The following is a 27625-nucleotide window of genomic DNA, read 5'->3' as shown; positions in this document are numbered from 1 at the left end:
TGGTGAGCTAGAACATCTTTTGCTTTCATTTGCCTGTCCTTAGTAGTTGGAGTGGGCATGAAGGCTGGAGGATGTTTTCCAGGCTTGTGAAAACTAGCTGGGGTCTAGCAGTGGTGGAAAATGGGTGTGAATGTTGGCAAAAGCACTTTCTGCTTTAACTGGTTTTGGGGTCCTGGAATCCATGTGTAGGTTGGAGCTGGTCTGGGAGATCACTGGAAATCGTGTCTTCAACTCTGACAGTGCTGGGTGAGAAGGAGGTAATTGTTGAGGCTTTATGTAAATTATTTTGGGTTTTTCTTCTTCTTCCCTACCAGCCCATAAAGAAGTGGCTCTACAGATAATAATTATGATGAATTCTGTTGAGTTCATATTGCCAAGTTAAATTTCTTAGTTACAAAGATTTTTTAATCCGAAAATTTGGAACAAAGTGAAATTGCCTGCCCAAGTTTAAACAAAATTGGTGACTGCCAGGGTAGTCATTTTTAATTTTCCAACCTAGGTTGTATGTAGTGTCAGTTTCATTAATCCTGCAACTCTTACTGTAAGGATACTGTTTATTGCTATGGAGAGAATGGATAGTGACAGTATACTTAGTTTTTTTCCTTGAATCCTTTGAAGGTCTTAAGTTGTTAAATATATCTGGATTTTACACAATAATAATTTACCTTTTGGGTAGATTATGTAACCTCCAGAATAGTAGTTTTTTTGTTTGCTTGTTTGTTTTGCAGTGCTGGGACTCAGCACATGCTAGGCAGGCATAATACTAGAGTTTCATTCCCAGCCCTAGAATAGCAATTCTTACCATTGACAGTTTGACATTAGAAAAGGTACATTATATCTGTGTGTAGAATTTGCGTACTTTTTCAGAGGTTCCTTAAGGATTATTCTTTCAGCAATCCATGGCTTTCAAGTTAAAATTATATGTTTGCTGTATCAAGAATACAAGTATTGATAATATGATTTGGAAGCTCTACCCCCGCCTCCACTTTTTTCAGGAAATTAAGCTCCCTCCCTCTTTTTTTTTTTTTTTTTTTAAACAGGCCAATAGTCCTCAAGACCTAAGGATGTTTTATGAAAAAAACAGGAGCTTAATGCCTAGGTATGTGTTTAGATTACACTGGGTTTTACTCTTTGTGAGCACTGTGTTATTTGTGTGAACCCTAGGTGTTCTATGTATTTCTGTTAATGAGACTTTTTTCAATTGACAGTGTGATGTTATAGCAGGAAGTTAGAAAATTGCAGAGATACCTGTATAGTTCTGGACCATTTTATTTCTTGTTTTTTAAAAATAAAGTAAATATAGAGAAAAAAATTATAGAAGTTTTATGTGTTCTTTGTGAGGAGGCAGACAGAATAGATGTGCATAAAGTAGAAAGTAAATTCCTTCCTAAGCTTTGCCCTGTTCTGTAGGATTAACAAGAGTTTGCTATGTATCTATCCAAATCTTTTATGTGGGAGTTTTTTAATATGTATTTTGAGTGCTCATTTATAAATGTGTTTGCACATTACACATGTAGTTTAAGACAAGTTACACCATAGTTTATGAATTGTTCTGAAACATAAGTTTTTTACTCCCTAGACTTTCTTAGACATTCAATGACAGTATGTAGAGAGATACTGCATCCTTTTGAATGGCAATCTAGAGTCCTGTAGTTATTTAATCAAGTCCTTGTTGTTTTCATTGTTTGGTTACTATAAGCAGGCTTTAGTGAAGTAAGAAGGAGTGTGTGTTTTTGTGCATGTGCACGATCATGCCTTTGTGCATTTCTTTAGATTGGACTCTTAGAAATGGAATTGCTGGAATGAAAGATATGCTTTCCAAATAGGCTGTCCCAACTGATACAGCAATTAAGACAGTGCTTCTTTCCTCACATTTTTATCAACATGTAATATTAAATTACCAGACTTGATGCCTCATAAATGGAGTAGGACCAATTAGATATTAATTTAATTTGCATTATTCTCTTCATTACTGAAATTGACTTTTTTTTTTTTTTCTCTTTTGGTATTGGGTAATGAACCCAGAGTCTCTTGCATGCTAGGCAAGTGCTCTACCTCTGAGTTATACCTCCAGCAAAGCTGGCTGGTTTTTTTTTTTTAATTTACCTTAATATCCTTTTGTAGTTTTTATTCCATTATTTCTATGTTCCTATTACTCAATTTTCAATTACTTTGCCATTTTCTTATTGGATTTAGGAAATTATATTCTTACTTGTATTTATTTAATCACAACCCTTTCCAGGCAGAACTGGAGGTGGCTCTTTTTCTAATAGAGAGCTTCATAGTAACTGTTCATGCAAGTTGTGTTAAAACTCAGATGTTTGCGCTGTGCTTCTTGAGCATTTTATTCTTACAAATTTTCTAAACCAATAATAGTCAGAATACAGGAGTCTTCTCAAATGGGTTATTTCTCAAATGCTTTTGTAATGCTCTACCTTCTTCCACCAATATATGATGCTTTGCTGTGGTCTTGTATTTGTGAAACTGCTTATACATTTTCATTAGCCATAATGAAGGCAAAAATAATGTAGTTAATATAAATAAACTTACCACTTAGGTTGTTGTTTACTTTTCCCTAGTATTCCTAGAGAAACTTCACCTTATCTGGCTAATCTCCTTTTGGGTTTGCTTCAGAGAAACCAAAAAGACAGAATGGACTTTGGTAAGTAATAGTTTCAAATTTTGTGTGCTTTTTAATTTTACTTTTATGTACTCTGAACAGATTGAAAATTGATACTATGAAGATGTCAGAAGAAAATTACAGTTAATTTTACTTTTCTTTTTATTTTCTTTCACAAATTTTGTTAATATTTGAGTGCTTATTATATTCTAGGTATAGAGATAAAATAATAAAGAAAATCCCTGTCCTCATATAGCATATATTCTAGTGGGGGCAAGACAAAATAAATGAATTATAAACTGTAATTGCATACTATGTTAGAAGGTGCAAGGTACTGTGAGAAAATTTAAAGAAATGGGGTGGGGATTGAGATTTTAAGGTCAGAGAAGTAAAGTCTTCACTTTTAATGACATTTAATCGATTTGATCAACTTGAAGTGAGGGTGAGCTGTGTGGCTAGGTGTGGAAAGAGTTTTTCAGGTAGTTTGAATAGCCAGTACAAAGGTTTAGAGTAGAGAGCATGTATGGAAGCTTGAACAGCTAGAAGGCTAGCTAAAGACAGGTTTTTCTCTAAACTGTAATGGGGAGCCATTGGAAGGTTTTGAGTTGAGGACAATTGATCTGATTAATGTTTTTAAAAGGATCAGTCTGCCTGCTTCTTGAGCATGGTCTCTGTGTAAGGGGAAGGTCAGAGACTGGGAGACTCTTCAGGAAAGTCTTGGTTACCCAAGTGAGACAAAATGGAGCTTAGATTGGAGTAATAGCAGTGGAGGTTGTGAGAAGTTGTTGGTTTCTGAAGGCAGAGGCAACAGTGTTTACTGATGGTTTGAATGAGGGATATGAAATGACTCAAGGACTACTCTGAGAGTTTTGGTCTGAGCAACTTTAAGGGTGAAGTTGTTAGTTACAGAGTTAGGAAAACTATGGGCAGGGCAGACTATGGGGACCAGAAGAGGGGTTCTTCCTGGTTATGTTATATTTAAGATAATAGTTAGATATCTAAGTGAAATTTGAAGGGTTAAAAAAAGGCTCTCAGAGGCACTTGAATTTCAGAGGAAGGGTCCAGGGTTTATTTTGGAAGTTGTTATCTGAAGAGGTGATATTTATTAAACAGATAGATTTCTAGTATAGTGTTTAAATTCCTTTATTAATTCTTTTTTTGAACACTCAAGTCATTTTCTAAATGATTGCTTTAGGGATTACAGTGTGCATCACAAGCATAGTCTACTTCATATAAATACTAGTTGAATTCCAGTAAATGTAAAAACTTTGTTTTTCTGATATTGCTCCATTCCCTCCTCCCTTTATGCTGTAATTGTCACATCTATGTTATAATCTCAACAGTGTGATGTTATAGCTATTGCTCTATTCAGTCTTATGTCTTTTTCGAAGTTAAGGGAAGAAAGGAGGAAAAAATAGAGAAAAATCTGTATATTTACCATTCCTGGTATTCTTCATTTCTTCTTGTGGATTCAGATTACTGCTTAGTGTCATTTTTTGGCTCCAGTATAATTCCATTCCTTCTTGTCTGTCTACTTTGTGCTATCATTGATTAAAGTCTGTTTAAAGGTTACATTCTCATTTTTCATTACAGAAGCATTTTTTAGCCATCCTTTTCTAGAGCAAGTTCCAGTAAAAAAATGTGAGTACTCTTTTTTTTTTTTCATTTTTTACTTAGAGTGAATGCAAGCTGATAGAAAAATTAGTGTTTTGTATTACAAAATAGCAGTTGTCTTTTCATCCATATCCAATTTGAAAAAGATTTAGTAATTGCTCTATTTTTAGTTGCATCCATGGAGGCTTTACTTGCTAGTTGAATGCAAAGTTTTGATTAAAATGAAGATGTAGTAGTTTTGGCAGCTCGTTCTATTAGACAGGTCTTATAATGCACTACAATGTGATATAGCTCTTTGTCTGTGTTTATTCCCCAGCTTGCCCAGTCCCAGTGCCTGTGTATGCTGGCTCTGTTCCTGCAAACTCCTGTGGCAGTTCTCCATCTTGTCGCTTTGCTTCTCCACCAGTAAGTTCTGATTTTATTAGAAATAATTTCAAAATTAGTGCTATTGCACTTATTCACAAATGGAGCTGTTGTGGAGTTTCTTTTTATGTGTAGTGTTTACTAATTAAGCTGAGGTTTAAGAGAAGGTGTTAGAGTTGGGTCAAGTGGACCTATCTTTGAACTTCTTCCCTTTCTTTGCTATGTAGCTTCAGCAAAAAATATTACCTCTCTGGGCCATTTCCTCTGAACACTGAGTACAATATTATTACCACTTTTTATACTTTCTAGGATTTTGGTGGTGATACTTGTAAATAAAGAATACTCATTACAGGTGAATAAACAATAAATATTTGTTTTTCCTGGATGCTATAAATTTCAGGATTACATAGGATGACTAATGGTGGAGGAGTGACCTTGGAGCCATTATTTACTGGCTTAGATTGTCTTTATTGTGATTATTGACCCCTTAAAGTTGCTTCCACTTAATCCTCTTTTCTTCTTCTGAAGTTCCCAAGCTATTTCCTCCTTGACTCTTTCCTCCAGTTTAAGTACTTTCTCCTGATCCTCACTCGGGACTTCTGATTACTCTGATCGCTTCTTACTCTACTCTCCCAGGGTTTTATTTTTTAAAAAAACATTTTTAGTTTAGATGAACACAATACCTTTATTTTAGATATTTATTTTTATGTGGTACTGAGGATCAAACCCAGTGCCTCACACCTGCTAGGCAAGTGCTCTACCACTGAGTTACAATTATAGCTCATCTCCCAGGGTTTTACTTAGCTCTCTTCTGTGCTTTTTTTGACCTTTCTTCCAAATCCTCTCTTGCAGTCTTGTGACCTTGAGGCTTTTATATAGCTGAAGGTCCAAGGCTCTTGTGTCAGCTATTGTGAATATTTTCCAGATTAGCCAGACAGACATGAATTTCTTTAATCCTGTTGGCAGAATGGTGGAGGACCTGTAAAGGAAGCAATTGTGTCATTAGCCAGTTGAGACAATTCATGTTTAAGAGCATGGAGTTTGGGAGTTCCTACTTTCTGTAGTAACTAGGACAAGGACCTTAATTTCTCTGAGCCCTCCTCATATGTGAAACCAGTACAATTTACCTCCTACACAGGGTTTTTTAAGTATTAATAAGCTTAAGCCCTTACTATAGTGTCTGCTTGAGTTAGTACTCAAGCAGTGACAACAGCTATTATTATTTTTCAGGGAAATCTGCTAGTTCATAGCTAAGACAAATTGGAAAGTAATCTATTGCTAACAGACAAGTCTTGAAACTGGCAAAAAATCTTCCTTGTTAGAACTGTATAAACACAAACCAAAAGTGGATGTGTTAGTAAGGCCTACTTTATCTTCCTGTGAAGGAGAAAAATTAAGAGGGGATAAAGAACTTTGTATATTTCCTATGTCAGTCCATAATATTTGAAAAACACAATAAAACAAACACAAAAAGCCACAATGGAGTTTGTTGGGGAGAAAGGTAGAGGAAGTGTATTGACATACAGTAACTGTAGACTTTATTTGAAGCTGGGTAGACTGGCCTCAGTCCTGGCCCTACTGCTTTCTCACTGGTAACTCTGAGGAGAGCTGAGTTTGGATGTCCTCCTCTGGAACTACGTCTAGTTAACCTTTGCTTGCAGGATTTTTTGTTGTCGTTGTCGTTGTTTAATTAATTAATTTGCTTTCCATATTATGTATCACGTGTCAAATATATACTTCATAATAATAGCTATAATTACTATGGGTAGGCCCTTTCCACATATAACCACTACCATTAAGGGGTTTCTAATTGTGTGTACAATAGGTGGTAACTCAGTCATTTCTAGAAAATTGTGTGTGTGTGTGTGTGTGTGTGTGTGTGTATTGTGTATTTTATATATATAAAGATATATAAATTATATGTATATATGTATATACATACATACATTTTATACACACACACACACACACACACACACATACATACACATACAGAGCAAGGGGCAGGGCATAGTGGTGCATGCCTATAATCCTAGCTATTTGAGAAGCTGAGGCACGAAGACCATAAGTTGTAGGCCAGCCTGAGCAACTTAGTAAGGCCCTGTCTCAAAATAAAAAATAAAATGGAATGTGGGAGAGTGTCTCTGGGTTCAATCCTCAGTACCACCAATAAATAAATAGGTAGATAGATAGATAGGTAGGTAGGTAGATTGATAGATGATAGATAAAATAGATAAATAGAAAGAACTAGGGACATTGCTCAGTGACTGAGCACTTGCCTAGCATGCATGAGACCCTGGGTGTAATCTCCAGTTCACCAAGGTATATATACCTTAATTGCCTGTGGGAACAAGGATTAGGGGCATCAAAATCAGACTGAGGATTGAAGAAGGCTGCTCTGAAGAGGAGATTGTTTGAGCTGAATTTTTAAGAGTTGGCAAGATAAATTACCAAAAAGATAGTACAGTAAACAGGAATCCACATACATGTAGTCATAGAAATGTGAACTACTGAAGGAACCCTACTTCTCCTTGGGGACTTGCATTTAAATTTGTTAGAATTTAAAATAGTCACACCAGCACCATATCAAGTATTTGGTATCCATAGCTATTTAGTGGCCACCATCTTGAACAGCCAGAACTTTTCCATCATTGCAGAAAGGACAGAGCTGCTCCAAGTAGTTCAGTCTGTTGGTGTGAAGGCATTGAAGTGTGGTGATGGGGAAAATAAAGAAGAGAGGAAGACAGAAAAGAGGCTGCCTCTTGACAGGAGTTAGATGCTGAGCAAAGGAATTTAAACTATATCCTTAAAGCTGGGGTCGACCATTTGAATGATTTTAAGTGGAGGAATGAATGATATGATCCTCTGTGTGTTTTAGCTAAATTCTGTAGCAGGGTGGATGAATAGATTGGAGAATGAGACATGGAGTTAAAAGGTTTCACTACTAGAGAAAAGACAACCTGAGACTATTGCAGCTCTTACTGTCATCATCATCATTCTTATTTTGAGAATGAGAGCCTGAATTAAGGCAGTAATAGGAAAGGAGAATAGGAAGGTCAAGGCTTTGTAGATCCTAGAGATTGTTTGAACTTGGGAGAATTAAGGAAGAGGAGGATTGGTTGGCTGGCGAAGTCACTCAGTGAGGAAACATGGGAGCAGTGCTTGGGAGATACAGATGAGGAATTACTATTGTGCAGGTATTGATGTGTTGTCTAGGCATGTGAGCACATATGATCTAGAGCCCACTGGAGAGAATATAGGCAGGAGATGATGATTTCTTTCCATAAGTGTTATTTGAAGATAGGGAGAGAGTGGTCAATAGGATAAAGATACAAAGTAAGGACTGAGGGGTTGGGGAACCCTGAAAAATTCTGTATTTTTATCCCATTTTTCAAGAGGCAAATGAGAATATGTACTCACAAAAGAGACAAAGGAGGGGTCCCCATGAAGTAGGAGGAAAAATGGTAGAGAGCAGGGCCATTGAATGAAGGGGAAGAGCATCAGGGTCTTTCATGAAGTATTGGCAGAAGTTATTTTTAAGCTTAATAAAGGCAGTTTTATTGGAGAATTGAAGACAAAAAATGAATTATGGTAGATTAAGGGATATATAAGAGGTAAGGAATTTGAGTCAATAAAGATTGATAATTTCAAGAAATATTGTTAAGTAAAAAAGAGGGCTGGGGCTTATAGCATAGTGATAGAGCACTTGCCTAGCATATGTAAGGTCCTGGATTCAGTTTCCAGTATCTATCTCTTTGTGTCTCCTCTCTCTCTCTCTCTCTCTCTCTCTCTCTCTCTCTCTCTCTCTCTCTCTCTCTCTCTCTCTCTCTCTCTCTCTCTCTCTCTCTCTCTCTCTCTCTCCCCCCCCTTCCATCTTTCTCTCTCTCTCTCTCCCCCCCTCCCTCCCTCCCTCCCTCTTCCTCTCCTCTCTCTCTCTCTGTCTCTCTCTCTCTCTCTCACACACACCCAAAAAAAAAAAAAAAAAAAGAAAGAAGAAAGAAGACGTGGTAATTAGAGGGTTAGGGGCATTTGAGATGTGAGAAAATTAAAAATATTTATGTGTAGAGGGGCAAAAAGCCAGAATCAACAGAGGGTGAAAATATCAGGAGCTGATCTGTGTCCTTGGGGAGTTGGTGGGTTGGGAGTGGAATGAAGACCAAGACCAGGTGGAAAGGTTAGCTTTGAATGGAAGGGAAGCATCTCTTCTATGAAGATGAGAAATGAGAGAACCAGGCTGGTTGTAGATGTAGATACTTTCATTAATAGCAGGGAAAGAAATTGAGAAAGTTCTTGCTTAACCCACAGTCAAGAAATTGTGGGGTTAGGTACTTGAAATCACATCTCAACTTGACTGCCTTTTAGTTGTGTGGTCGCAGTCAAATTACCTAACCATCTGAGCTTTTGTTTATTTAGATGTGAAAGGGAGTTCAGAATAAGGCTGGAGTTAGATAACAAGTGGAAAGATCTGAACCCATCTTGCCTTTTCTTATTACCTTCAGATATAAAGTCTTCAAAAAGCAATGAGATTTTACATTATGTATGTCACATACAGAAAAGGAAGTAATAAGGTGTTTTGAGACTGATTTCATTGCATGGTGATATTCAGGGGAGCAGCAGGAATGAATTGGACATTTAAGGCTTGGTGTTAACAGCATGATGTAGTGTGAGTTCGTTGTTTTTAGAAAACTATTGTATAATCAAGACATTCAGTAAGAGTTATGAGAGAACTTGAATGAGGCAATTGCTGAAAAGTACATAGCTAGTGATGCCTTAGTATTTGCTTAAGTAGATTTCCATGCTTTTCTTCCCTGTCTGACCTGTCTTCTACAATCTGCTTCTTCTCTTGACAAAATAAAAAGAAAAGGAACACACCCACACTTTTTACGTTTTCCAAATTTTTTTTCCCCGCGAGTATAAATGGATTTCTAGTCTAACATACAGTTACCCTTATTGACTTGTCTATTTTAACCTATGTCATATGGTCTCTCACTTCCTGTTTGTAATGTTTTCTTCACTGTAGAATTAGAACTTTTTTGTTAGCAGAATGTCATTAATTTAAAGTCCCTGGGCATTTTTTCTTTAGTCATTAAATGAATAGTTACTGAGTATCTGCTTTGCTAGGCCACAAGCTGGGGCAGGAGATGTTTCAGTGATAAAACTTACCTCAAAAGCTTCAGGAGAGGCAGACAAGTACATGTGATAAGTCATATGATATATTTTTAATAAGTATCATTTTTGGAAAACATTTTAGAAGTCTTTATACAAATACTTTAAAACTGCTTTTGTAAAAGAAAAACTTTCCAAAGAGATTTTTTTTTTTTAAATCTTAGAATGAATTGAACTTTGTGCCCTATTTTATGAAAAAAAAAAAAAAAAAAAAAAATCCTTAGTCTAATGGCTGTTCTGATTTGTATTTGATTATTAGGCCAGTTTTAATTTTATGTTGTTAATTTTAGTCCCTTCCAGATATGCAGCATATTCAGGAAGAAAACTTATCCTCCCCACCATTGGGTCCTCCCAACTATCTACAAGTGTCCAAAGATTCTGCCAGTACTAGTAGCAAGAACTCTTCTTGTGACACGGATGACTTTGTTTTGGTACCACACAACATCTCGTCAGACCACTCATGTGAGAATCTTTTCTACTTGTACACATATTTCTTAATTTGCTAAATTAGCATTCTTAACCTATATAGCACACTTTCTTGTGTAGGGCACCTTTTCAAATGGGTATTTTATTTAGTTATTCGAATTCTCAGAATTATTTACCTGCCTTTCCAAGATCCGATCAATCATCTTCTCTAAAACAATAATTTTGGATACTGAAGGCACATGAAAATTTTATAAGAAATTATCTCAAATTTTGTCTCCAAACAGAAAAAGAGAAGCCATCAGAATAAGTAAAATGAACTTTATTGGAAGGAATTAAAGGAAAAATTCATTTAAGAAAAAAATCTAAGATGAGAGAGTCTTTTAGGAAATACATCCAGGAATAAGTTTAAGAACAAACTTCATAAATATATAGGAAGAATTTTTTATAAAGGAACTAGAATCCAGGTTAACTAAGTATAGCCATTGTTCTTTGGAATTGTAAAAGGTACCAGAAAATCTACAGAAGAGAGAAATTAAATAAAACTGTTAGAGAAAAACCATGATTTAGGTATGAAAAAGTAGAATCAGAGGAGCTAGAGATCTGGTTCTTTTAGCAATTGAGTAATACTAAGTGCTGACTATATGTAGAAGTTTGTATCAAGAGGTTTATTTAGTTGTTTGTCAGATACTTAATAGGTACTGCCAGGTGTTGTGCTCATTGTTGCAAAGGCCCAAATTCCCAGACTGATTAACTTAAGGATTTATTGCCTGGGAAGGGAAAACATGGACCACAGCAAGTGTGTGTATAATTTATAATCAGATCTGTGAGAACTGTAAGTTACCTTTAAAAATTATCCAGTACAGTGGTTTTGTTTCTTTACAAAAAAATTATGAAACTTTTAAAATTAGGAAATATTTTAAAACAGAAAATCATAGATACTGAAGTCACCTACCCCATGCTAGGCTGCTTTTTATACATGTCAACATTTTGCCATATTTGCTTTAAATGTTTTCTCTAAAGATATAAGAATTCTATAGGAACATCTAAAATTTCTTCTTTCTGTTCTTTCTAGACATATATTCTTCCTATAGATATTTTTATATTTCAATATGTATTCATATATAATATATAGTATTTTAATCTTTTCACAGTTTTAAGTAATTGATATATACAATGCTTATTCCCCCTAGTTTCTTTTTATATATATATGTGCATATATGTATGTATACGCACGCACACACACACACACACATATTTTAGTTGGCAGTGAACTTTTATTTTATTTATTTATATGCAATGCTGAGAATCAAACTCATTGCGTTGCATATTCTATGCAAGTGAGCCACAACCCCAGGCCTAGTTTGCTTTTTTATTCCTGTTTTTATCATAGATCTGGATGCATATCTAATTATGTGTTTTGTTCATTTTTTAATATTTGAATTTATAGCACAGCTAAAGCCCATTTCTCTACTGATTTATACTATATTATAGTGCTTTCCCACTGTTTACATCGTACTCTAATAGGGTACTTGTGTACATGTGCCAGAATTTCCTCTAAGTAGATATGCTAGATAGGTACAACTTCAACTCTGTAAAATACTTGTACAAGCAGATTGTACCAGTGGTCTCTGTCCTGCTGCCCCAATATTATAATGCTATTCTCCTATATTTCCTTCTGAAAATTTTTAGTTTTTTCATATTTAACTTTACCTGGAATTCATTTTTGTAAATGGGGTAAGATGTAAGGATCTGTAATTATCCCAGTATTATTTATTGAATGTTCTATCTTTCCTCCACTGATAATGCAGTGCCAGATTTGTCATTTCAGACTTAAATATACAATTGGATTTCTTTTAAGATTCTCCATTCTATTGCATTGGTCTATTTGTATTATTTTATAATAATTTTTATATTTGTGTGTCAGCATGTATGTGAGATCTGGAGGCAGTAGTAGGGAAGTGATAGTATTTGTAAGAATCACCCTGGCAATTGGCTTTTCTCAATATTAGCTTGACAAATCCCATAAAAATCATTTTTGGATTTTGATGGGAATTGCATTGATTCAGTAGACGTGTTCAAGGATAGTTAGGATCTTTACAGTATTAAATTATCTAATCAGTGTATTTGTGCCTCCACTTAAGTTTCTTTAATATTTTCTGATATATCATTTTATAGTTTCCTGTATGAGAGCATTTACATCTTTGGTTTTATTCTAGTCACTATGTGTTTTTTTTTTTTTTTTTTTTTTTTTTTTTGGTGCTATTGTTACTAAAGTCTTGGGCTAAAGAGGGGACTCTGGTGAGCATTTGGGGTCCCAAAAAATCAGGTCTGAACTCTTGCCCCAAAGAAATCAAACAAACAAAAGTAATAGTGAAAGAAAGAAAGGAACTTTAATTTTGTAGTTATGCCAGGAAGACAAGGGGACCAGAATTTTCAGCTCTGTCTTTGGGGATACTGACATGAGCTCCCAGATGATAATAGACAAGAGGACCAGAATCATGCAGTCTTGGTCAGACTGAGGTTTTTTGATTCGTTATCTCAGGCTTGATTGGGCAGGGCTTTGTGAGCAGTGATAAGAGTGTTGCTGTTTCCACTCAGCTTCAGTTGTTTATCAATTAGACTTGTTGTTCTTGGAATCCAACGTGACTGAGAGCAAAGGAACCAGATGCAAAATGGAGGCAGAGATGTCAAATTTTTTACATTTATGGGCCCAAGTAAAGAGTCCCTGTTTTTAGCAAAAACAACTTCTAAGTCCTTGTTACACCAGTGTAAACTTTTCAAAACTGTTTCTGTCATGGTCATTGTGCTGCCAAATCTCTAGTGTTAGTTCTTAGTCCTCATCTCCTTGATGTCTCCACATATGTTATAGTTGACCACATCCTTCTTTTTTTAAAATATTAAACATTTGTTGTGAAATATATCATACATGTAACCAATCTAAAGCATTTTTGCAGTTTAAACATAGTATGTAACAAATACCTTAGTGTGCTCCTAATTTTCTTCTTTGTGTGATTTTCCATCTTTTTGACTTAATACTCTATATTTTAGGAAATATCCTTAATGTTTTCTTCTAATCTTATCAAAGAATAAAATTACAACAATTTTAATGTTCTTAATTGGATTTAATTTCTGTTCTGGAATTGAGCAACACTTTGTTGCATAAAACAGAATGTATGTTCCTATGAACTGAGCAGAGGAGCTTGATTTTAGAGACAGAAAAGGGCCGAAGAAAGCAGAAACAAAAAACAAAACCAATTAATTATTTCAAAGTTACTTTTCTTGTAAGGCTCAGACAGGGAGACAGAATAATGAAAAAATAACTGATTGGTTAATATCAGGTTATGATTAAGGCAGAGAAAACTTTATGATCATGCCAATTGAAACTAGATTGGTTGGGAAATTTGTTATCTCTCTAATCCTGATTTCTTGGAAGGTCAGATAAAAAGCTTAGATTGAGGTTGGTGATGTGGAGCTTTAGCTTGAGTGACTATTTTTAGCCTGGTCTGTTGGTTGGGATCTAGTGTAGAGCTTTGACCAAAACAATGGCCTCCTGTAATTTTTATTTAACACCATTCTATTGAGTTTTTCATTTATGCTGTCTCATTTTAAAATTTCAGTACTTTTTCCCCCCCTCTTCTGACATTGTTATTACTTCAAGGTGCATTATTCTGTTTTTGTTATATGCGTGTCATAATTAAGAATAGAGGATTTAAAAACTGAATTTCCGTAGAGCTAGGTCTGATTGATAGTATATACTGGGTACGGTGGCTGGAGCATTTTCCTGGACTTTGTTTTTTGAAGGGCTATTTAGATGCCTCAAAGAAGATTTATCCAGTCTTCTGCCTGAAGAGTATAAACCTGATCCTGTTTAGGGGAACCAGTAAAGTAGTATGCCAGGAGGTCTCAATAGTCAGTGCAAAATTTCACTTACTAATTTCCCTCATGAACCGTTTTTTTTTGTTTGTTTGTTTGTTTGTTTTTGTTTTTTTTTTGTATCATGGATTGAACCTAGGGGGCACACAACCACCGAGCCACATCTCCAGCCTGTTTTTGTATTTCCTTTCTTATTTAGAGACAGGGTCTTACTGTCATTATGACAGGTTGCTTAGAGCCTTGCTAAATTGCTGAGTCTGACTTTGAACTTGAGATCCTCCTGCCTCGACATCCCGAGCTGCTGGGATTACAGGTACCACCACACCTGGCAAACCTTTTTTAACCATAGTACCTTTGCCTTTAATGCTTCCTGGTGCTCTTTAGTCCAGAGACCCAGTTTTACTCTGTCCTAATAGAAATATCCAGTCTTTTGCCATAGTGGGGGATGGGCATTGCCTTTCTACTTTGAGTTAAAGAAAGGATACAAAATTCTAATGGTTTTTAAAATTCTATATTTTTAAAACTATTCCGTATTTTAAAAAATTAATCTTATCGTGTATATTTAAGGCATACCACCTGATGTTATGCTATATATCTGTATCTAGGAAAAAGTTTACTATACTGAAACAAACTGACGTATCTATCCTCTCATACAATTACCTGTTTTTCCCCCTGTGGTTTGAGCAGTTATAATTACTCATTTAGTAAAAAATTGGAAGACTGTTTTTTACTATATTTTAACTGCTTCTAAATAGATTTTCAAATAAGCCAGAGTGGGTATTTTTTGTTTGTTTTGTTCCTACTTTCAAGGTTCTTCAGTACTGCTAATTACTCAAGACTTTTGGGGTTCTGTGATTAAGTTGCTTTACTTCTGGAGTTAAATAGTCTATCTTCTTGGGTCAACTAGATTAATACTACTTGTCCATCAGCTTTCTATCTTCCAAATTTTTGTGGCAGTGAACTTTTCTGTTTTTTTAAATCTGTGTGAATTTAGGCTGTTATCTTTTCTCTCATTCTTTGGAGTTTCAGAATAGCAATTTTGCATCAAAATTACAATACAAATATTACTTTAAGTATAATTACTTACGGTCATTTAAAATCTTTCTGGATTTCTTTGTCCTAAGATAATCCATTAGGGATAAGCAAATTACTAAGTTTAAAGTCACTTGACATAATTTCCCGCTGGTGATTAGGCTGCCAAGTTGATCTGTGGTTAGCTTCCTTTGCTTCATTTTATTTACTTGTTCATTTATTTATTTATTGCAGTCCTGGGGATTGAATCCAGGGCCCACCACATACTAGACAAATACACTATCACTGAACTATATCCCCAACCCTTTCTTACTTTGAGACAGGGCTTTGTTATGTTTACCAGGCTGGCCTTAAACCTGGGATGACAAGGGTGTGCCACTCTACCAGGCTTTATTTTACTTTTGATTTCTAGGGGTTGTTTTGTTTTCTTTTGATTTAATTTTGTTTTATAATTATATGTGGTTCCAAACTCAAAACTTCAAAACAAGTGAAACCTAGCTTCTAAGGTTTGCCTCTTCTTCCCTTTTTCTTCCTTTCTCCTTAGAGGAACTATTTAATATCTTTAAAATAGACTCCCCTCTTACCCTACTACTTGTTCCCTTGGCCTGATTTATTTTCCTTTATATTTCCTACCTGACATTATTGGGTTCTTTCACTTCTAGAATGTAAGCTGAGATGTGCCAAATAGATACCTCTCTCAGTTCCCATGCAGGGTTATTCAAAGGAATATATGTGACTCTTTCCTCTTTTGAGTATAGGCTAGCAGCATAGTTTATTTCATTCATAAAGATCATATTATTTGATCAACACTTCTGTTGCTTATCACATAAAATGACATAGAACAATGTGTTAGTGAATGTAATAGTTCAGGGAATGAAGGGTCCCTGAGTTCTGAGCTGTGCAGTACTCCCACATACATAGGGGTAGACTATGGCCTGTGGCATATGCTACTGTGTCCAGGAGTCCTCAGCTTCCACAGTATCTTCAAAAGAGTTATACAGGAGGATGGGGGTAGTCAACAATGTAGTACTGAACATTAGATTGAGATAGACTTTGCTAAATGGTAATTTGGGATATAGCGTGATGTACGTGTTCTTTGCAGAATGGTGCAATAAAAATCACAGGCCTGTGGCCCCAGCTACTTGGAGGGTTAATGTGGGAGGATCGCGTGAGCTCCCTTAGTTAACCTGGATAACATAATGAGACCCCTATCTCAGCAACAACAAAGCATCTCACTCACCCCCCCACCCCCACAATTACACAAACCTAGTAAAGGAAAAAAGCTTTTAAAAACCAGAGCTTAGAGGCTAACTGGTATTAATAATACAACATGAAAAACTTGTCAGTGACCTATGGAAAGAATCTAATAAAAGCATAATTTTTGGCTATATAAATTCAGTGCAATTCTATTTAAAATCCCAATCATGTACCTTACAGAAATAGAGCAAGCAATCATGAAATTCATCTGGAAGAATAAGAAACCCAGAATAGCTAAAGCAATCCTCAGCAGGAAGAGTGAAGCAGCAGGTATTGCAATACCAGACCTTCAACTATACTACAAAGCAATAGTAACAAAAACAGCATGGTATTGGCACCAAAATAGACAGGTAGATCAATGGTACAGAATAGAGGACATGGACACAAACCCAAATAATACAATTTTCTAATACTAGACAAAGGTGCCAAAAATACGCAATGGAGAAAAGATAGCCTCTTCAACAAATGGTGCTGGGAAAACTGGAAATCTATATGCAACGGAATGAAACTAAACCCCTATCTCTCACCCTGCATAAAATCAACTCACAATGGATCAAGGACCTGGAAATCAGACCAGAGACCCAGCATCTTATAGAAGAAAAAGTAGGTCCAGATCTTCAACATGTCGGCTTAGGATCAGACTTCCTTAACAGGACTCCCATAGCCCAAGAAATAAAAGCAAGAATCAACAACTGGGATAGATTCAAACTAAAAAGCTTTCTCTCAGCAAAGGAAACTATCAGCAGTGTGAAGAGAGAGCCTACAGAGTGAGAGAAAATTTTTGCCACTCATACTTCAGATAGAGCACTAATTTCCAGAATATATAAAGAACTCAAAACACTCTACACAAAGAATAAAAATAACCCAATCAACAAATGGGCTAAGGATATGAACAACCCTTCACAGAAGAAGATCTACAAGCAATCAATAAACATGAAAAAATATTCACCATCTTTAGTAGTAAGAGAAATGCAAATCAAAACTATCCTAAGATTCCATCTCACCCCAATTAGAATGGCGATTATCAAGAATACATACAATAGGTGTTGGCGAGGATGTGGGGAAAAAGGTACACTCATACATTGCTGGTGGGGCTGCAAATTAGTTCAGCCACTCTGGAAAGCAGTGTGGAGATTCCTTAGAAAACTTGGAATGGACCTACCATTTGACCCAGCTATCCCACTCCTTGGCCTATACCCAAAGGACTTAAAATCAGCATACTACAGAGATACAGCCACATCAATGTTCATAGCTACTCAGTTCACAATAGCCAGACTGTGGAACCAACCTAGATGCCCTTCAATTGATGAATGGATAAAAAAACTTTGGTATATATATACTATGAATACTACTCAGCCATAAAGAATAATAAAATTATGGCATTTGCAGGCAAATGGATGCAGTTGGAAAATATCATGCTAAGTGAGATAAGCCAATCTCAAAAAACCAAAGGACAAATGATCTCACTGATAAGCAGATGATGATACATATAGGGGGTGGGAGGGGGACAATAATGGAGGAAGGAGGGACTCTATAGAGGGATAAGAGGGGTGAGGGGGGAGGAAAAAATAACAGAATGAATAAAAATCTATTACCCTAGGTAAAAGTATGATAGGGTAATCTATTACCCTAGGTAAAAGTATGATTACTTCATGTACAAACAGAGAAACAAGATGTATCCCATTTGTTTATTATAAAAATGAATTTAAAAACACAATTTTTGCAAATATTGGATGGTAAAGAAATACTTAAACACTGCAACAAATATGGCACTTTACCTTGGTAAAGGCCATAAGTTTGCTGGATGAAGTGGCAGTGAAAAGGCAGCATCCTGTGTATTCAGATGGGTGCAGTTTTCTGTGTTCACGTATTATTTTCATGGATGGAATTGAAACATAAATGGACCATTCATGTTGTACTCATAGTGTTTCCCAATAATCATTTTGGAACAAATTTGCATTTTTAAAAGCATAGGGTATAACAGGACTGATTGTTTTTTTCTGTTTCTCCTTAGATGATATGCCAATGGGAACTCCTGGCAGACGTGCTTCAAATGAGTTCTTGGTGTGTGGAGGGTATGTTTGCATGTATTTTACTAAAAGTTTCATATTTTGTTATTTTTATGAGTTTTTAGAACTTTTGTTACTTGATTTAGTATTTATTTTGTTTCAGAATTGAACACTTTTCAAAAAATTTTGTGATAACAAACACACAAAATCTACCCTTTTAACCATTTTAAACTTACAGTTCAGTAGTGTTAAATATATATATATTGTGCATCCTGTCTCTTGGATTTTATCATCTTGCAGAACTGAAACTTGATGCGAACTAAACAACACCCATGCCTATTAAACAATACCTCCCCTTTTCTCCCTCCCCTCAAGGACCTGGTAATCACCATTCTGTTTTCTGTTTATGTGAATTTGACTAATTTAGATGCCTCATGTAAGTGAAATAATATAGTATTTGTCTTTTTGTGACTGGCTTATTTCACTTAGCATAATATCCTCAAGATTCATCCATGTTGTAGCATGTGACAGAGTTCTTTCTTTTTTAAGGGTGAAAAATATTCCATTGCATTATATAACACATTTTGTTTATCCATTCATCCATTGATAGACATGTGGGTTGCTTCTACCTCTTGATTATTATGAATAATGCTACTGTGAATACATGTGTAAATATCTCTTCAAGATCTTTCTTTCAATACTTTATTTTTTGGGGGAGTACTGGGGTTTGAACCCACAGGTGCTTTACCACTGAACCAAATCCCCAGCCCATTTTAGTTTTCTTTTGATATAGAATCTCACTAAGTTCCACAATTTTCATTTTGTTCTTTTTTATAGTTTTCTTCTCTCTTTTTTGATATTATTTTGTTACATGCCTCATTTTCCTGATTTTATTTATTGTCTATCTGCATTCTCTTTTAGTTCATTGAGCAACTTTATGATTATTACTTTACATTTTTTTCTTGGGCTGTTCATAGATTTGTTTTCTTGGGATTGATTTCTGAACCTTTATCTGTATCTTTGTTGAATCATGTTTCTGTGTTATTTGTATGCTTTGTGATCTTTTGTTGAAAATTGAATATTTGTAAAAATAGCCTTCTCTCAGTATTTATGAACTAACTTTGTGAAGGGAAAGTATTTATCACTTAGCCTGGCTAGAGATTCTAGGACCTCACAAACCTTTTCTGGGATATATTTTCTTTGTGGTTGTGCATCTTCTTTTATCCTAGCATTCATTTCTTCTGTCCTGTCCTTGCAGTGCTGGGGATTGAATCCAGAGCCTTGTGCATGCTAGGCAAGCACTCTAGTAATTGAGCTGCAGTCCCAGCCCTTATACAAACTTGTTTGCTGCCTTTTTAGAGGATAAGGGGATTGCATAGTTCCAGTTTTTGCTGCTTTTGATTTGCTGCTCTTTTTTCTTCTTGAGTCGTTTTGGTTCCTTTCATCTTATCTTCCTATTGAATAATCTTTTAACTTTTCTTTCCTTCACCAATAAGTGTATTCTCCCCTAAAGAAACACATCTTGGTAATGGTTTCTTCATTGCTATATGAGTGTTCAGTACAAATTGGAATATAATATCCATTCCTTGTGTATTCAGGCAAAAAGTAGACAGGCATGAAGTTAGTGTATCAGCATTGTGAGACTAGTTGTTACCAACTATTGATGAAGGCCATCTGCATACACAGCCCCTGGTATATTAAGGTGAGTCATCTGAGTCATCTAACTTTTTTTCTTGCTGGACCTTTCACCTGCTTTTAGTCTGCACCTATGGGCAGGTATTCCAGACTAGACCCTTCTCTGTTGCTGCTTTGATCTCTGGGGAATTGCTAATAGTTTATCCCCCATTGGCTCCTCATCACATACTACATCCTGAGCTCATTTGGTGTAGGATTAGGATGCACAGGAATTTCTGTATACATAGATCCTTCCCTTCTCTCCCTCTATGTTTGGGCATTACATTCATTCTAACTGTATGTCTGCTATCCTTATCACCAATTAACCTCTCAGGATTTACTCTTTTCTTTTTTTCTTTTTTAAAATTTTTAGTTGTAGATGGACACAATACCTTTATTTTATTTATTTATTTTTATGTGGTGCTAAGGATCAAACAGTGCTTCACAAAGAGGCAAGTGGGCATCTGCTAGTATAAAGATTGTGAATTTGAAGAAACTGCCATGCAGTCCCCTGCAAATTTTCTGTCCTTTTGCATTTGTGTCTTCCTCTCAGTATTTGTGGGAGTAGATAGAATGGTATGTGATTGTGCTACTGTGTGGTCAGACTACTTAGTTGTTGTAGTATTTCATGTGTGAAAGATGATGGTCCACATAGAAAATCATCTAAATTGCTGGACCTCTGGAGACTCAGGACATACACAGACCTCTCTTATGTGTGGCTCATGGAGTTTAGTGATGATTAAATATTGGATTTCATATAAAGCTAGACAGAAAAATGGCATCAGTGATCTTATCTAACTGGATAGTCAGAATATCTAACTCTGATAATTCGGAGAAGACCGTCTTTTCTTTCATTCTTTTTAAAAATTTATGTAGTTTCTAGATTGCAACATAGTAATTATACATATTTATGGGATGTAGTGTGGCATTTCAATACAAGTGTCCAATGTGTAATGATTAGATCAGGACAATTGGCATACCTGTTATTGCAGAACTATATAATATCTTTGTATTGAGATTTTTCAAAATCTCTCTTGTTGGTCATGGTGGCGCACATCTGAGATCCCTGCTACTCTGGAGGCTGAGGCAAGGATTGCAAGTTTGAGGCCAACCTGGGTGATGCAGTGAGTCCCTGTCTCTAAGTAAAAAATTAAGAGAACTGAGTATGTGGTTCAGCAGTAGACCTGGGTTCAATCCCCAGTACCATACAAAACAAAACAAAACAAACAGAAAACAAAACAAAAAAACCCAGAATCTTCTCTCAAGTATCTTAAAATATTTAATATATAATTGTCAACTGTAGTTACCCTTTTGTGCTGTAGAACAAAAAGCTATTCCTCCTATCCAATTGCACCCCTGTATCCATTCACCATCCTGTTTCCATCTGTCCCTCCCCTACCGTACTCTTCTCAGATTCAGGTAACCACTATTCTATTCTTTCTTTTTTCTTTTTCTTTTTTGAGATCAACTTTAGCTTTCATATATAAGTGAGAACATGCAATGTTTGTCTTCCTGTGCCTAACTTATTTTACTTAAGGTGATTTCCTCCAGTTCCATTTTTATTGTCACAAATAATAGAATTTCATCCCTTTTTATGGCTGAATAATTTCCTATTGTATATATGTATCACATTTTCTTTTTACAGTGACACATCAGTATATAACTAGGTTGGTTTTATATCTTGGATATTGTGAATACTGCTCAGTAAATGTGCAAGTGCGAATGTCTCTTTGATGTACTGATTTCATTTTCTTTGGGTTTGTAACCAGTAGTAGAACTGCTGGGTCATATGGTAGTTCTATTTTGATATTTTGAGGAAACTTCATACTGTGTTCCCTATACTAATGGTTTTATTAATTTACATTTCCACTCATAGTATATAAGAGTTCCCTTCTCTGCATTCTCACCAGCATTTATTATTTTTTGATAATGTATGTCTTTTTGATAATAACTATTCTTATGTGAGGTGTTATTTCACTGTGGTTTTTATTTAGTTTTTATTTGTTTTAATTAGTTATATATGACAGTAGAATACACTTTGATACATCATACATAGATGGAGTATAATTTCTCTTTCTTCTGGTTGTACATGATATGGAATCCTACTGCTCATATAGTTATATGTATACAAAGGGTAATAATGTCTGATTCATCCTTCTATCCTCCTTCCCCCATACTCCCTCCCCTCTCTTCACTCCCCTCTGTCTAATCTAAAGTAACTCTATTCTTCCCTAGCACCCTTCCATTGTGAATTAGCATCTGCATATCAGAAAAGACATTTGACTGTCATTTTTATTTTTAAATTTGAGACAGGGTTTTTCTGAGTTGCTGAGTCTGGGCGTGAACTATTGCACCCAGCTTGATTTTGTTATATCTGAATTATTAAGAAAAAGTGAGATTGATTTAACTTTTTTAGAATCGTAGGACAGAAAAATGAAATAAATCATCTTTCTTAAGGCCCAATATTATCCTTAATATATTTCTGGATAGGTTGTAAAACAAGTTGAAAGTCATCTGAGGACATACTGTTTCTGAATTTATGAAAAGCAAGGAAAGAAGTTATTAAAGAAACCAAATACTGACACTTATAAATGTAGACCTCAGATTAGTTGCATACTTCAAGAGTTATAAAATGTGAACCTCATGTCAGCTTTATGCTTTGAGAGTTATACTGTTTTCAGTCTTCAAGAAGAGTTCCTTGAGAATGTTTACTCTACGCATGACTTGTAAACATTCCAGTCATCTCTGCTCTTGAACTTCCCTTCCTGTTCAGATTTTTTTTTTTTTTTTTTTCTTTCACATAGTAACGAATAGCACAATGTGAGAGGGTGAAAGTTTTGGTGACTTTGCCTGCTGTAGGGGCATGTTTTTTTCCCCCAGATTAGTGATAGAATTCTTAGTTCTCAATATGCACATGAATGCCCAGGATGTTATTTAAATGTTAGATGTATATGTGTATGGATGTTGGTATGGGTATGTGTTGGTTTTATCTTTTTTAACAAGATTATTTCTTGTTCACACACAGAAGTGATCATTTTGGCTTTCTATAATTTTCTCTATCACTGACAGATCAAATGAAAGAAAAGCAGTCTTTCTGATATTTCTTTCCTTTTTTAATAAATTATGGTGGCAGGCAGTGTCAACCAACTGTGTCACCTCACAGTGAAACAGCCCCAATTCCAGTTCCTACTCAAATAAGGAATTATCAGCGCATTGAACAGAATCTTACATCTACTGCCAGCTCTGGCACAAATCCACATGGTTCTCCAAGGTAAGGCAGTGTCTTGATTCTGTTTAAAAATTTTTTTCTTTAAAAACTTTTTGTTTTTATTATTGAAAATCTGTTACTTTCAAATATATAAATATATTTAGCCACAGGTATAATTACTTTTAAGAATTTGAGAAAGAACTTGTTAAGAAATGAAACCCCCCCAAAAAAAGAAATCCCAAATTGCATCAGATTATTTATATATTGTTTATTTTCCATTTGAGATCCCATTAAGATAGTAGCAGAGGAATAACAAAGGTCTGAGTCCACAAAGATAAGTAAAATAAGGAACAAAATGTTCAGTGGTGACAGATTTCAGTAAATTTCTGGGAAATGAAGAGGATTGAGGAAGGGTTCCTGCTTTAGCAGGCAGGTATAAGTGTGCATATAATCAAGGATTCTGACAGACTAAGAATCACTGTGCCCCACAGTAGCCCCAGAGAAGCGTGAATCTCAGAGAACTCAGAGTGGAGGAATTAGAACTTCAGCTTCTGGTAACTTGTTATATGTATACATGTACATAGTCATATACATATACAGCCCATGAATATGAGACTACATAAATAAAAAGTTATTAACTCTTATAATAGCAAAGAATGAGAAAGAAGCCAACTGTTCACCAATAAGAGACTGATTTGTTATAATTCATTTCTGACAGGGAATACTATGCATTTTCTGTTCTGAAAGGGTAAGGAAGCTCTCTCTGTACTGAGGCAGAGAAATTTCTAAAGTATGGTATAAAATGAAAAAAGCAGAATGATTATAGTATATTAAGCAGTGACCCATGAGGTCAAAACTGTTTTCATAATAATGCTAGGACATTGTTTGCTGTTTTCACTGCATTGATACATGTACTGATAGAGCAGAAAACAGAGATGAGTAATACTGTTGGTGCCTTAACTTGAATCAGGGTGGTGACACCCAATTGTACTGTCAGTCTTTAGGCTCTTCACCACCATATACTTGTGGTAAAAGGAATGTCCTTGACAAAGCACTAAATTATTTCTCCTTGAAAATCACAATTATTGAGTAGAATGTACATATAAAGCACTTTTGTTATTAGAATATTTGTTTTAGGAAAAGCACTGGTATGATTGTTTTAGGTATAAGCTAAACAATCACTTTTTTATACCTCATCCTTTTTACTTTAAAGAATGACTGACAAACTATGATGTGAGTGTCTAGCAGCTCTTTTGTAAAAGTGAACCAAGCTTTATTACTTTGGAGAAAACAAGCAACAATAAATATCTTTTTTAATTTTTGGTGATACTAGGGATTAAACTCAGGGACGTCGTACCACTGAGCTATATCACCAGCCCTTTCTATTTTTCCCTTTGAGACAGGGTCTTGCTGAGTTACCTAGGCCGGCCTCAACCTGTGAGCCACCTGCCTCAGTTTCCTGAGTTACTGGGACTACAGGCATGTACCATGCACCTAGCATAAGTGACAATAAATGTCAATGATAAAATTGGAGCATTCAAGTAAAAAGTAGAATTTTAGAAAACTTATATTCACCCCTGTGATCTTGATAGCTTCTATTAGTATCTTGTCAAACATTTCTGTTAATATTGATGGTGACATTTTGATATCAATGTGATATTATATAATATGTTAAATATTTGGAATATCTGCATAATTCAATGAATCATTATTGTCCAAATGATGAAATGTTAAATTATGAAGAGATAAAGATTCATTCAGAGTACAAGAAACTTTGCAGAAGAATGGACTTTAATGTAACAGTACAAGATTTTGTGGAGGCAAGGCATGGCGGTGCATACTTGTTAATCCTAGCAGCTCAGGAGGCTGAGGCAGGAGAATCCCAAATTCAAAGCCAGCCTCAGCAACTTAGACCCTAAGCAATTCAGTAAGACCCTGTCTCTAAATAAAATATTAAAAAGCGCTAGGGATGTGGCTCAGTGGTTAACTGCCCCTGGATTCAAAAAGAGTTCAAGGAGATAGTTTCAGATTCCACGTTGCAGCAAAACTAATCTTTTAGAAATCACCACTTATTGAGGTTTCATTTAGTATCAAAGAGAAGAGTATCAATGATCTGAAAAGACTATGAAATACTCCTTCCTTTTTTGGTGCATTCCTGTGTTAGACTGGATCTACTTCATAGAAAACTTAGAATAACATATTGTATAACAGACTGAATGCAGAAGCAGTTGTGAGAATCCACATGTCCTCTTAAACCAAATGTTAGATTCGCATAAATGTATAATAATGTCTTGCTAATTAGTTTTGGAAATATACATATTTTCATAGTATTTTATGTTAATTGTAATGTTCAATGAATTTATAAAATTAAAAATTTCTGAATGTAATTTTGAATACATTAAATATCAATAGATATGTTATATAAACAAAAACTCTGGGATCTGCAGACCTAAGACCCAAAAGATTGAAAATAGTTGGCAGGTTGGGGATATGGCTTAGTTGGTAGAGTGCTTGCCTTGCAAACACAAGGCCCTGGGTTCAATCCCCAGTACAAAAAAAAAAAAAAAGAAAAAAAATAGTTGGTATGTAATATATCACCTTTGGTGTTATAACAAGGTGAAAGTGCTTGTGTGCACATTAAGGAACTCAGAAAGAATATGCTATAAAAATAGCGATAACCGGGCTGGGGAGATAGCTTAGCTGGTAGAGTGTTTGCCTTGCAAGCGCAAGGCCCTGAGTTCGATCCCTAGTACCGGGAAAAAAAAAAAAATTGCAGTAATCATTCCAGGAGATTGGGAAAGTACTTAGAGTTTGTCAGAGGGGGGAGGTAGACTTCACCTTATATCATTTTATACTCTTTATATTTGTTCCATGTGACTTTACCTAGTTTTAAAAACTTCTTCATGGCTTACTGTTAGGAAATTTCAGGAAAAACAAACAAAGCAGAAATAAAGAGGAAATCCTAGAATGTGAGGGAATAATTCTCTTTTTCTCTTTAGATCTGCAGTGGTACGAAGGTCTAATACCAGTCCCATGGGTTTTCTCCGGCTGGGATCTGGCTCCCCTGCACCAGCAGACACAGTTCAGACAGTTGGACGAAGACTCTCTATTGGGTCTTCTAGGCCTTATTCACCTTCCCCTTTGGGTAAGGAGAGTTTAAAGCAAATTTTCTCAGTCTTTTCTTCTCTGTAACAAATTTGGCATGAAATCATGTCTTTACGAACATTGACTCATCATGGCAGCAATTCTGAGCTGATTGGAGACCATCTCCTATCCCTTCTGCTCTATTCCATTCCCAGCTCCTCCTTGAGAATCTCTACATAAATCTGTTAGGATTGCTGTTGGAAATATAATAATATAAATGGATCTTAACATGTCAAAAATATCCTCATTGGCTTTCATAGCTAAACACAATGCCAGAAACCCTAGATTAAAGTGCATAAAGTGCCTACCTACCTTATCACTCAGATGGGTGAGAATTGAAACATAGCATGTCATATTCACTATATACCTTCCAGCTCTAGTAGGAGTATAGTAGCAGCTTTGTTACATATTTTCCATTTTGCCTAGAAAATATTTATGGTAACAAAGAGAACCCTAAAACAAACAAAACAACAACAGAAACTCTACCAAAGAAGAAAAACTTAAGAGACCAAGTAGTGAAAATAAGAGACAAAGAAAATGCTCAGGGCTGGGGTTGTAACTCAGTGGTAGAGTGCTTGCCTTGCACATGTGAGGCTCTGGGTTCAATACTCAGTACAACATAAAAATAATTAAATAAATTAAAATAAAGGTATTGTGTTCATGCATAGCTAAAATATTAAAAAAAAAGAAAATGCTCAAATTCAGAGCCTATGTAAGGGAGAACAAAGCTACTGAGGGCAGTATTTGTAAGAAGCAGCATGAGGTAGTGGGAAGAACAGGTGGTACAGAGGAGCCCCATCTGTAGTCAAAACTGATGAAATTTTAGGAGAGAGCAGGGTGGTAGGTAGTCCCCCAGGAATCCCAAGATGATGTTTTGTTTTTGTTTTTAAATGTTTAAGTTGCCCTATCACTTGTTGGAATGATTTTAGCTGAAAAATATTCAAACAAAATTTTGGCATTCCAGGTCTCCAAAGACAAAGGTTATCCTTGCATGTCAGTGAAAAGGTCCTTAGTATCTAATCTCTGCTTGTTGCTTTATCACCTGGACATTGCTCCTTTCTTATTGACATGTCTCTTTTATGTTTAAATTCCATGGAACTGTCCCTCGTTCTCCCTCTGTGTCAGTTTGAGTTTTCAGGAAAGTGGATGCAAAGAAGGTATTAGGTATCAGGAGGCTGATGCAACCATGATGCATGATGGGAAAGAGGGGAGCCAAGGAAGGGTCCTCAGATCAAGATG

The 27625-nt window shown here is 35.6% G+C and overlaps 1 protein-coding gene across 5 annotated transcripts in view; it reads left to right on the top strand.

Annotated features, from left to right (window-relative positions):
* Nucleotides 1–27625, top strand: part of ULK2 (unc-51 like autophagy activating kinase 2) — a 75244-nt gene that overhangs the window by 24439 nt on the left and 23180 nt on the right. For all 5 annotated transcript variants that reach the window (XM_079131670.1, XM_079131672.1, XM_079131669.1 and 2 more), the window contains 8 exons: nucleotides 1041–1099; nucleotides 2580–2662; nucleotides 4214–4261; nucleotides 4551–4639; nucleotides 10054–10225; nucleotides 18366–18426; nucleotides 23168–23305; nucleotides 26242–26387. In XM_079131670.1, coding sequence (XP_078987796.1) covers nucleotides 1041–1099; nucleotides 2580–2662; nucleotides 4214–4261; nucleotides 4551–4639; nucleotides 10054–10225; nucleotides 18366–18426; nucleotides 23168–23305; nucleotides 26242–26387 — 796 coding nt within the window. The remainder of the gene's footprint in view (nucleotides 1–1040; nucleotides 1100–2579; nucleotides 2663–4213; nucleotides 4262–4550; nucleotides 4640–10053; nucleotides 10226–18365; nucleotides 18427–23167; nucleotides 23306–26241; nucleotides 26388–27625) is intronic.

Source organism: Sciurus vulgaris, assembly GCF_902686455.1.
Source record: "Sciurus vulgaris genome assembly, chromosome: 3".
Classification (NCBI taxonomy): domain Eukaryota; kingdom Metazoa; phylum Chordata; class Mammalia; order Rodentia; family Sciuridae; genus Sciurus; species Sciurus vulgaris.
The sequence above is the reverse complement of the archived record's forward strand: the minus strand, read 5'-3'. Positions and strand labels throughout refer to the sequence as shown.